The sequence below is a fragment of the Sardina pilchardus genome, chromosome 23 (genome assembly GCF_963854185.1).
Source record: "Sardina pilchardus chromosome 23, fSarPil1.1, whole genome shotgun sequence".
NCBI lineage: Eukaryota > Metazoa > Chordata > Actinopteri > Clupeiformes > Clupeidae > Sardina > Sardina pilchardus.
Window position 1 is genome coordinate 29,330,445 of NC_085016.1, and position 13,261 is coordinate 29,343,705.

General features: G+C 41.3%; 1 protein-coding gene across 1 annotated transcript in view; it reads right to left on the reverse strand.

Moving 5' to 3' along the window:
* pspc1 (paraspeckle component 1) overlaps nucleotides 1–13,261 on the reverse strand; it is a 60,012-nt gene that overhangs the window by 23,639 nt on the left and 23,112 nt on the right. Inside the window, exon 6 of the mRNA XM_062527736.1 lies at nucleotides 7,199–7,304. Within this exon, the coding sequence (XP_062383720.1) occupies nucleotides 7,199–7,304 (106 nt within the window). The remainder of the gene's footprint in view (nucleotides 1–7,198; nucleotides 7,305–13,261) is intronic.

Sequence of the window (13,261 nt, forward strand, 5' to 3'; positions counted from 1 at the left end):
AGATCAATATGAAAAATAAATGTATTACAAGTTTTCTGAAATGTAATGTTTGAATATGCAAATTAGGTATGATGTAATTAAATATGCGCTGATTTGCATAAACGTAAAAAGATCAAATCTGAACATTGGACAAAGCCAGTTTCAATTTTTTTCTTTTCATTTTGTTGACATAAGAGATGAAAAGTATTTTAGAGAGGGAATTATGGATATCTCATTTAGTTATTCAGTAAATCAGAAAATACTATACCAGCCTTTAAAAAATCAATTTTCGCCATGTTTTTTGGAATAAAATGTCATGTAAATCAGGCTAAGAATCATATATCAACAAACCCCTCTGCAAAATCCTTCTAAACATGGTTAGGTATAAGACTGAAAAGTTTGGTGTATGTAGATGCTTGTGAAGTGGAGATTTTGTTCTCCGAGTGAGAGAGGAAACTCATCCATATCCGCCTTATATTCAACACATTGGACAAGAAAGGCTTAATATACAAAATTGCCCAAGGGATATCACCGGGCACCCTCTTAAATCTTAAAGAGGTACACCTACTCTACTAGATTCAGCAAAAAAAAAAACTTTAACCAACAAAACCAGGTCTGACCTGGGTTGGTTGCAACCTGACCCCATGGCTTAGTGACTGGTCTGGTCTGCCAAAAGCTCACGAGAACCTTAAAGGAACACTTCACTTTTGTCGGTTAAAGTTTTTTTTTTTGCTGAATCTAGTAGAGTAGGTGTACCTCTTTAAGATTTAAGAGGGTGCCCGGTGATATCCCTTGGGCAATGTTGTATATTAAGCCTTTCTTGTCCAATGTGTTGAATATAAGGCGGATATGGATGAGTTTCCTCTCTCACTCGGAGAACAAAATCTCCACTTCACAAGCATCTACATACACCAAACTTTTCAGTCTTATACCTAACAATGTTTAGAAGGATTTTGCAGAGGGGTTTGTTGATATATTATTCTTAGCCTGATTTACATGACATTTTATTCCAAAAAACATGGCGAAAATGGATTTTTTAAAGGCTGGTATAGTATTTTCTGATTTACTGAATAACTAAATGAGATATCCATAATTCCCTCTCTAAAATACTTTTCATCTCTTATGTCAACAAAATGAAAAGAAAAAAAATTGAAACTGGCTTTATCCAATGTTCAGATTTGATCTTTTTACGTTTATGCAAATCAGCGCATATTTAATTACATCATACCTAATTTGCATATTCAAACATTACATTTCAGAAAACTTGTAATACATTTATTTTTCATATTGATCTAAGTAATCAACTGGTGAAGTTTCATAGTGATATCTGCTTGTTAATTTTTTTACCCTATTCACCTAGTATATCCGCCTTATAGTCAACACATTGGACAAGAAAGGCTTAATATACGAAATTGCCCAAGGGATATCACCGGGCACCCTCTTAAATCTTAAACAGGTACCCCATGTCTACTAGATTCTGCAAAAAAAAAAAACTTTAACCGACAAAGCCAGGTCTGACCCCATGGCTCCCTGACTACTTCGGGGTCTATACAACACACTATCCATTGCAGCCTATTTGAAACCGATCATCCCCCTCCCCCATACACTCGTCTAGGATACTTAGGCTACAGATATCACCGAGGCATTGAGGAACTGCCTCCCCACCCCCACCCCATCTATCTGTCCCCTGCATAGACTAGGCTGTAAGCTGGCTGTTTAGGCAACCCGTGGAAGAATGCGCAATCATGTTTCATCGCATATGCGCGTTTCAGAATGTTCGAATTCGCCAGCGTGCGTGTAGTTATGTGAATCGAAAAGAATATAAATATAGCCTACTTTATTGATGCCTTGTTCAAAAGAACTTCCGTCAGGAATAGGTTGGGGATCGAACCAGCAACCCTTGGGCGGCGGGGCGGATCAGACTGTGTGTCCTGGTCGGGCCGTGGTGTGTGTTCGCGTGGTGTTGTGGTTGGGGTGGGGCTGGCGCGGGCCCCGTTCTCTCTGCTCGCGGATGGTGGTGGGGGGTGTCTGCGGATGGGTGGCGCCGCCTGTGGGCGGACTCTGGCTGGCCATGCTCAGCCATGCTGCTCCGACGCGCGGTTCAGGGGTGGTGTGTGGGTTCGCCTGGGGGGGGGGGGGCATTGGGGGGGGCATTGTGGGTGGGTGGATGTTGCGTGCGTGGTGGGTGGGTGGATGTTTGCATGCGTGGTGGACGATGTGCGGGATGCCTCTTCGGGTTTAACTGGGTAACCTATTCCTACGCACCTGTCCCCACAAAAGAGGTGTGTAAAAGCGTTTTGTAAACCCTCTATAGTATAACCATTTATATCACCATTGATATACTTATTAATACTTAATATGACTTACAGTAATACTAACACACTCTATTTCTCTTCCCTTTCCCCTATACCTCACCTGTGAGGTAAACCATTACCAGCCATCAACCATCTCTGTGCCTGTCCCTCATCACACCTGAAGTCACATCCCTCTGACTGCCCTACCATCGCCATTGCCTTCGCCATCCCTATGACTGCCCTAACATCGCCTGCTGTGGTTCCCTGCCCGAATCTTTGGCCCTCGGATCCCAGCGACCCATCACCTTCAGAAATAACTAATGGATTACTAATGGACAATTTATTCCCTACACTGGACTATTTGAACTTTCATTGTCATTGTAACTTTCAAACTACAAATGACTGTACTGTAACTGACCCAAGGCAGATGGGTTGGGCCCTTGAGTCGTGGGTCTGTCTGAGGTTTCTTCCTATATGTATCTCCAATTCTAGGGAGTTTTTCCTTGCCCCTGTTACTCATGGGCTCTCTTTGAATGTCTAACACTCTGTAAAGCGCCTTGAGACATGTGTAATGTATTGGCGCTCTATAAGCGACATTAAATTGAAATTGAATTGAAATCAAGCCGAAGCTCTAACCAGTGAGCTACGACTCTGCTTGTTAACTAGGAGAAAATGTGTGTCTCAATGCTGAATCTCGAATTCACATAGAAGTTAGCTTAAATTGTAGAAACAATAGGCCTAGCTTTTTTTTCAGCAGACATCGCAAACATAGCCTACACATTCGCAAAACAGAGAATATCATTCACTCATTATTTTAAATTATGCTACTTCTCACGCCTATGCCTGCTCAGCATAGCTCTCTCTATCTCCCTCCCTCCGATGTAGCTAGACCCTAGATCTTCTCCCTAAATGAATGAAAGTTGTTTTAGAAAGTAGCCACGGTAGCCTGTAAAATGCGGCATGAAATCCTGGCTACTGTGTAATTGAAACCAGACTATTAGGCTCTTTGTTCCAGGTGACCAGGTCCGATCATTTTCGGCAGCGCGAACATAGGCTACCTATTAAATGAATAGAAGTGAATTTGGGGAGTGAATTAGAACTAGCCACATTCACTTTTAGAGCATTTTAGTTGAAAGTCAAGTTTGCTTAAGGTTTGTTCAAGAACTCTTCCAAAGTTTTTAACAACACAAATCAACACAAATACATTAACAGATAACTCAAACGTGCTGTATGTCATAATGAAACAAACAACCACAGATTATCAACAACGCGGTCTGACACGAATGACATGGCTTAGTGCAAACTGAATTTATGACCAAACGATTTCATTCGTGCACGAAGCGCCATCTTGCGATCATTATGTGTAAGTAAAAGCCTCCCAGTCTAAGGACTCAGCGGTCATTTGACCGCCTCGCCGCGCTTTAAGTAGTTCACAACAGCACGGCGCTTCTAGTAGGTCGTCAAAGCGGTCAAATGACCGGGGCGCGGCGCTTCTAGGTATAAGTGGGTCAGAACGGCGCGGCGCTTCTAGTGTTAAGAAAAGCATACCTTTCAGTCAAAATTGGAAGCAGAGTATCTGTTCATAGAATGCTAAGGCAAACCAGTGTCTAGTTTGCTTAGAAAATATCAGCCATGAAAGATTTCAATTTAAAATCGCCACTACAACACCTTGCACAAAGTTAGATATCAGAAGAAGCCTACACCGGAGCTACTAGGGCCGCTGTCATAACCAACCTCAAATCAAAAGTAGGCTACACCTACCAACAGCGACTTTTTGCCAGAACTACACAGGAATCTGCACTTAAGGCGTCTTTTGCTGTTTCGCTTGAGCATGCCAGAGCAAAGAAGCTATGTCCGATGGCAAAACTGTTAAGGTGTGTAGTGGAAATGGCCAAAGCTTTAGGTGATGATAACATGCCAAGCGAGCACATAACCGCCTCCTGCATCCAGGCGGTGATACGGATCCCCAATAAAATGTAATCGTTTCTTCCTTGGGTCATTTCAGACCTTCCCTGAAAATAACCAAATCCATCCATAACTTTTTGAGTTATCTTGTGAACACACAAATCAACAAACCCCGATGAAAACATAACCTTCTTGGCGGGGATAAAAACGTTGAAACGGTAGCCTATCTTTGTCCCGACGCATGGTGACACGCATAATTGTTGACATTCACAATAATGTCGAGGGGAAGCTGAGACAAACCAAGCATGACTGAAAGTACTTCTTGGCGTTACATGAGGTTACATCACATCTATACTCTCATTATGGACGTTAGGAAATGGAGTGGGAATGAGGCTAGTTGTTGCACTGTTGGGCCACTGTTTTTCAGTTTTGTGCCATCATTGAATGGTGATTTATGTGAGCCCTTTGCACTAAAAAAAACACTTATCACTTATGAGGCTGTAAAATATTTTTATCATGTCTAGACTCCCTAACGACAAATACATTTGAGCATGAAAAAAAATAAATGAATGTATGTTGGTTCAATTAACATACAGATAGATATATACACATATTTCGTTCTTATTTAGAACAGAAAAGTACTCAGAGCGCAGACCTACGACTGTATTTTTCTTCCTTGGTTGTCATACATTTGATCCTAAACTATTCAACTCGTAATTCAACCTAAACTCTAATAGTTTCTTCCTTGTATCATTTCAGACCTTCCCTGAAAATTTCATTGAAATCCATCGATCACTTTTTGAGTTATCTTGCTGACAAACCAACAAACAAACAGACAAACAAACAAACAGACAAACCCAGATGAAAACATAACCTCCTTGGTAGAGGTAATTATTTTGCAGCTTCTCTCATGTCAGATTAGCGGAAGTGCGCAGCCACATTTGGCCCTCTGATGGTGATGATAAAAAACATTGTGGCCCTCTTCGTCATGAAAGTTGCCCATCCTTGGTCTACATCAACTCTGCATCCACAAAATCCTACTCATGTGATCATGAAAATGCCACAAAAAATAGTGTGCTTAACAGACTTAATGTAGATGCAACATAAAAATGAACTTTAGGCAAATATGAATACAGTGGGGCATCATCAAATTGAATTTTCTTACATATACGCCGGTGTGATGACACATTTGATATACAAAGTAGTCTAAAACTAGACCTTCCAACTCTAAAGAAAGTTTTTGAGTACCAACCCAAGCCAAAAAACAAGAAACAGACACAGCCAAACATTGAAGATAAGACTATGCTACATTTTTTTTTTTTGATAGCCGACCCAGAGGTTGCGCTAGACATTTTTTCCTTTATCCATCAATTGTTAGATTCACAGACTTACTTCTAATGAACAACATGGCAATACAACAATCTTAAAAGTTACACTGAAGCTTCACCACAGTTCCAGGAGAAGAGGGGCCTTATTTGAACTTTTTTGCAGTTACAACATAAACCAACATTAAGCCATAGAAAATAACAATATAGGAACAATATATTGTCCCATAAAAATATCATGATTGGCTTAACCAAATCATCAAACTACTGATTCAAATGGCAGACACACTCTGCAATAACACTCAGATTAAGATTTAGCGGAAGAGGTAGAAAACAAAACTGGTCTGTCTGGTTCAGGAAAAGAAGTTAAGTTACTTGGACAAGCTGAAACAAGACACCGGCTCGATCCCCGGCCAGTAGGAAAAATGTGGTTGGGGGAAGTGGTTGAGCATTCTCTGGGTTAGTGTGTGCTTCACCTCACTATGTGCTGTGTGCCAAGCAAAAATTGATAAACGCCTCCTGAATTCAGACGGCAAAACGGATCACTCCCAAAATTGAATACTTTCTTCCTTGGGTCATTTCAGACCTTCCCTGATCATTTCATCGAAATCCATCCATTACTTTTTGAGTTGTCTTGCTAACAAACAGACAAACATACAAACAAACAATCCCTGATGAAAACATAACCTCCTTGGTGGAAGTAAAAATCCTTGTATAACCAAGTATGCTTAGCCATAGAAACCTGATTTACATTTAAAGTGTGAGTTTCAGCACCGGCACACTGAAAAGCGATGGATGCAATGAAAAAGTAGATCCATTGTGAAATCACTGTAAGTCACCGAACGTCTTATGACGTTGCATTGACTGATCTTCCAGCGATCTCAGGGCAAATGCAAACTTAGCCGACAGTTGGACACCTGTTTACAGTCAATGACCGTCTGTGGCTCCAATTGGTGCGGTTTACACAGGAGAAGCAACAACCGGAGACCTCCATCGGCTTGATTGCATCAGACTGAACATGAACGCCAGAACCGACGGGAAAAGGTAAGCCTGCCTACTCGTTGCTTAGAAGCACAGTGTATCTATCCAGGTAAGGAGATACATAATTAAGTGTTTTGCCTCTAGATGAGTGGATATAATGAGTAGTTACATCTTTTTCTCCCCTAAGCCTGTTACTTTCTTCCACAGCCAAAAGACTCAGGACAGACAAAGTGTAATTTGCAACTTATTATCAAACATACATTTGATGAGAGGTAGATTGTGCACGGTCTTGGTGGACGAGAGTAGCCTAGTGTGAAAATAATAAGTTAGCAATGCTTTTTTTACACTGCACAGATATATCCGCATCTCGCACCAGCAGCAGAATGCAGCCTATATTTTAGCTGACGGTGGGTAGTCTTGGAGTATGCGCAGTAAAACTTTTGTTCACCAGGGAGAGGAAACACAAGGCGACTGAACCGTCGATCGCCAGTGAAGGCAGTGCTTTCAAGCATGCTAGGTCTGTACTCACCAGAGAGACATAGACCTAACGTTTCAATTTTTTTAGAAAAAGGGGAAGACAACCGCCTGCTACACCAGGGTATATGGGATTCCGTTTCACGGCTATTTACTGGTGCTTGCTCTTTGAAGAGACGACAGACAAGACAAAAACATTGAAGGAGGGCAGGCCTAAGGGCTTGCAATGATATTACTCACGTTGTCCATGAAATTGGACTTGAAGCCGTCTGGCTGTCGTCGCATGTCGTCCTGGTCACGATGGCGCATCATCTCCTCCTCTCGTCTGCGTCTCTCCTCCTCGTGTCTGTTTACACATATGCACAAACACATATACTTGAAATGGGTTGCATTCAATCTTTTTAAAATTTATATAGCAGCAATTAACCCTCTAACCGCCCGGGTTTAAAAAAAACATTTTTGGATTTTTGCATAAAGATTTCAAAAGGCCATGGCTTGAAAGTGGTCAGAGATAAAGTCCACAGGATGTCATCACAACATTCATCTGTTCTCCTAATGCCAGCTTATACACTAATCCAGCGCGAACTTTATGGGCGCTGCCATCTTGAATATCGCCATTACTGTGTGCCTGCGAGTGTGACGAGTGACACTTGCCTGTGCTTTTCAATGAAAGCATCCTGTCAGAGAATGTCTAACAAGAGATCCCGCTCATGAAAGAAAATGTCAGGTGAAAGGGAACATTGGATCAATGATGTCAGACTGTGCCAAAACTTACCAATAAAGGTAATTTATTAACAACATAAGGTATTAAGACGTGTATTAATGACAGCTAACCTCTGCAACAGCCGCCTATGGAACCAACGGGCTAATTTCTTAGCAGCCAGTCACGCAGTAATGGCGGTTTTGTGTTACTTCCGTGTTTCGCTGGATTAGTGTATAGGCAGTTCAGCGCTGGACAGATCAGTCAGATGCTACACTGCGTGACTGTTTCCAAACAACAGACTGGGGTATGTTTCGGGCTACCGCGGATAACATCGATGATTACACTGGAATTGTATCAGACTACATTTGTAAGTGCATAGACGACGTTGTACCACGAGTGACTGTACAAACTTTTCCTTATCAAAAACCATGGGTGAATGGAGAGGTGTCTTCAGCACTCAAGGCCCGGACAGCAGCCTACCAGTCTGGTATCCCTAGTGAGTACAAGATAGCCCGTTATGAATTAAGGGAATCCATTAAATTGGCCAAGAGACAGTACAGAGAAAAAATGGAGTCATATTACACAGGATCCAACACCAGGGATATGTGGAGTGGGCTAAGGACCATCACTGACTACAAAGGAAAGAGCCACAGAGCAGATGCGACCTCTGCTTGTCTTGCAGAGGAGCTGAATTCTTTCTATGCCAGGTTTGAGACACCGACCAGGTCAAAGGTACTGTTAGAGCAAGACTGCTGCCCTTTTCAGGTATCTGTGACAGATGTGTGTAAATCTTTCAGAAGAGTGAATGCACATAAAGCTCCAGGACCAGACAACATCCCAGGGCGTGTTCTTAAGGCCTGCGCTTCTGAACTGGCAGAGGTATTCAACCGACATCTTCAACCTCTCACTGCTACAGTCTGTTGTCCCCACATGCTTTAAAAGGGCCACCATCATCCCAGTCCCTAAGAAATCATCAGTGAGCTGTTTAAATGACTACCGCCATTTCGCTCCGACCTCATTTGTGATGAAGTGCTTTGAGAGGTTAATCAAAGACCACATCACATCCTGTCTATCTACTGCATTAGACCCACTTCAGTTTGCCTATACCGTGGGTACGGGTTGAGAATGCACCTTCTCCCGCGGGACCCGCGAAGAGATCCCGCAGGCTGTCAAGCCGATTTTTTTCGAGGCTAAGGCAATGTACCCAAACAACCACCAGGTGGCAGAAAGTTTCAACCCGCATTTCAGCTGCATTTAATGATGAAGACCGCATATCCGTCTATAGTCGACTCCTTAATCTCATTTAATCATCAAATTTGACAACAATCAGCTTAAATGTCAAATCATATGTATTTATCTTTGTCGCCATGGTATTGGGGGAAACGCGGAGAAACGAGATGGTCAGTCCTCGTATTTTTTCTTCACGTTTCGTTATAAGAAATATATAGGCTAAGTAAAGTTAAAGTCTTCTTCCGTATTGAACAGACGCTCGGCATGTCAGATTGCAGTTGCAGAGTTTTCGAATGTTTTACAACCCAGCTGGTATCCGCTGTTCATTCCGACATATCCCCACTCGGCGGTATTTAAATTTATTTTTTTTCAAACAACGTGCCATTCCGACATGAGGTCATTAGTAGGCTATTAATGTGATAACTATTAGGCTATCATTAGGCTTACTATGCATGGCTGTAGGCAGCTATGAGGCCACTGAGATCTGGACCTCATCGGTTTTGAGAGCTGGAAATACATGTGTTTGCTAAATATTGGTATATTGTTGTGCATGTTGCGTTGGCGACTCGGGGAAGTGAAAGCAGTTCTGTATAGACATTGCACGTTTTCATGGTGATCATCGGCGCAGCTGTAGCTGATTGTGAAAGCCGATTGGAAATACATAAGTTTAGAGTGAACGTTTCAACTATGTTTGCCATGGTAGACAAAAACACTCAAATAAAACAATAGCCTAAAAAATAACTGTAGTGCGTAATGGACACGGCTCTATATCCTAAATAATGTTCGAGGTTCGCCATTTGGTAATATGACCTATCCTTACTGACAATAATTTAGATTGAGCACAACTAAGTTGCACAAAGGCAAAATACAGTCCTAAGCCTATTATATAGCCTATAGCCTGGCCAATTAGCCTATATTGTAGATGTGCAAAACCAGCATTTGTGTGCGTGCTTGCCGGTGAGGTGTAGCCTACAAAAATGAGCATAACATCTGATTATTAAAGTCAGGGTGTCTGCAGGTTTTAACAAGTGCAATTTTAGACTTTTTTAGACCTTTTTTAGACCATCATGGGTTAAATTTAAGACCTTCACGAAATAAAAAAAAGAAATAACAAAGCCAGATTGCGGTCAATTGACATTTGCTCGCACACAGAGAATCAAAAACTTGCTACTGCATCCAGACCTGCAAACCCCTCAGCGTAAAAAAGGTGACAGTGTCCGACAGGGGGGGTTATGTATATATTACTATATATATTATTATATATTATATTATTATATTAATATATATAATACATATAAATGTATGATGTATGTAAACACAAACATACACACACACACACACACAGGGGAGAATACGTATTTGAACCCATGCTTAAGTTGACTAAAAAGAGGAATAGAAAATCATCTTCATGCCTTAATTAAAAAAATGAGTAAAAATCAAGGATTTTCTTCAAAAAATGAAGAATGTATTGAAATAAATACATTTTCTCACTTAAATACAGGGGGCATACAGTAAGTAGGCCTGTTTTGACCCCAATGTCAATTCCCATAGGTGCAGGAGGTTTTTTTTTTTATATGCCTATGTTTTTATTTTTAAAGGCCAGCTATTTCATGGATCCAGGATACATGCATCCTGATAAAGTTCCCTTGGCCTTAGAAATTAAAATAGCCCCACATCATCACATACTCTTCTTCACCATAGCTAGATATTGCATGGTGTTTTTTTCCAGTTAGCCTATTAGTCTGTTTGATGCTCATGGAGCTCAATGCAAATCAATGCACGTCCTGCGTTCTACAGAGGGTGCATTAAACGTTATTTGCACACCTATGACCTAGATCCAATTTGTTGGCCGTAATTTGGCAAACTCGTTGTGAAGTTTAAATGAACGGTCACGTTGCATCCAGGCTGTAGACGTTCAGAACATAACATTGTCGCACATGACGGTGGTTGATTTTAGCTAGTTGGATGGCATATAGGGCAATTGATGTTTCAAAGCTAAAGGTTCATAGAAAAGAGATAGAACTTTAGAAATAAGTTGATATGTGGTGGAAAGTAGCCTAGTTCTACTAACAAGACAACATATTTTTAGCGATTTAAACCAAAGATTGTCTAGTTACACCGTCTCTGTTTCGTTTACATCATAACAGGAAATTAACACAAATCAAATGGTAACACTGGAATAAGTGGGATAATGGACTCCACGGCGTTCGGTCCAAGAAATAAATGCACTTAGAAGGGGCCGCTTTACCTCTACGTTCATATTTGTGAACCGAACGCGGTGTCGTCCCTGACATAAATGACTAGCGCGGTAGCCAAACGTCAACTTGGCGCTGTGTTCAAGATTCAACTTAAGCACTGAAGCAAGTGCTAGCCTTCGATTGGCCCAGAGAAGTGTCAATTACAAGAATTAGCCAATCATGTTTCGCAATTCTAGCCCGCATTGCATACAGTTTAAGGGCAGCATTCAACAGCATGGAAAAGGACGCAAAACAAAATAAAAAAACATTAGTCCTTTGTCGATATTTTGCATTGAAACGTAGGTCTTAAATTACCCAAACTCAATTTTAGACTTACAGTGCAAATATCTCTATATTTTAGACTTTTTTAGGCCTAAAATCGAAAATGTGTAATTTTAGACTTTTTTAGACTTTTTAAGACCCCGCGGACACCCTGTAAAGTATGGCTATAGGATATAGGCTACTGGTAAGAGAAGAGCTGGTTTAAAATTCAAGTGTAGTAAAAAAGTTTGTGCACATCCCCGGTCAAGGTGCAGAACAAGAGTAAATCATAAAAAATGGAAAAAGGTTTGCACACTTGAAATCCTTCTTTCTTTATTTTCTTTTCTTTTCTTTAGCACAAAAGAATGACGTTTCGACCGTGTGGTCTTCTTCAGATTAAAATTCAAGTAACTTGCGCCAGAGCCATATAAAGAGAGAGTTGCGACAACTCCATTGACGCTAATGTTCCATATTTTCTCAACAATAGTTCCCGGAAGTTAGGATCGAACACTCGTTAAAAGATGGTTATTCTAACGAACAGTCAATCGCTTCCGGGAACTATTTTGAACTATTTGAAGTTACACGAACCACGTCACAAACCGAATTTTCTGTACCCGGGTTGTCGCAACTCTCCCTTTATATGGCTCTGACTTGCGCTATTTAACCCCTCGAGACCGACTGTAGGCCTATTGCAGTCTGCTGACAGACACAGCCAGGCGACACTCCCAACCCATTCATTCGTGCCCAAAACGAATGAATGGGTTTGCCCTTAGTTTAAAATGGAGGCCGGGGAGAGCACGCGGCACTGCGGCAGCTATTGTATGGAGCTGCCTTAACAAAGTTTTGTGTGTGTGTGTGTGTGTATATATATATATATATATATATATACACATTCCTGCATGCTGCATTACCGTGACCCTTAGCCTACCTTGTGGATGATTTTTTCTTATTGGAAAAGCATATCATATAGGATGAACAAAGTATATGGACTTGCTATAATCCAGTAGCCTAATAATTAGGCTATGTGCCACGTCCGATTTCGCAAGTGATGTAGTAGGCTACATTTAAAAATCGACAGCCGTCTGTGAGACTATCCATTTCATGAAGAACAATTGTCTTGTGCGATCATTCCCCCTCCCCCACACTCGTCTAACCAGTTCACTAGACATTATAGCCTACCTATATGCAGCATTGAGGACGACTGCCTGCCTCCCTCCCCCTCTCTCTCGACAATTATGTAAATGTCAAAATGTGTGTATGTGCGAGCTGAACCATGAATTCACATATTAACTTTTCTTTTCAGCAGACATCGCAAAGATAAAAAAAATCATAAAACTGAGAAAATCTTTCATTTTTTTAATAAAAGATTGCCTTTTTGTCTTAATGGGTTCCGGAAAGGTTCGTGGAGTGGATTTCGAACTCCGGTCGCCAGCGTGCAGTACAGATGCCTCAACCAGTCGCGCCACAGCTCTAGTCGTTTTATCTTGTCGCTTACACTTTAACACTTGCCAACAAATATAAGGGATTCAGTCAGTCGAGTTTATTTATCCACGCCGCGGCATGCACTTGAAACGCCGATCAAAAGTTCTGACATGTTAAACTGACGTTAGTCATTAATTCACCACATGATAAAATGCTCATAGCTTGACGCACAGTAGCCTAAGGTAGTCTATGCCTATCTCTGAATCAACATGAACACGCATACCGAGAAACTTATTTTGCGGAGCTAGGCCTCCTAGTTGATGGTTACAATGAATCACCCTCACTGCCCTATCTCATATCTGACCATCCATTGTTACAATGTTACAAAATGCGCGATCTTCTCCATGCATAGCCTACGGTTATAAGTAAAGGGACAAGCATAGGCATGTA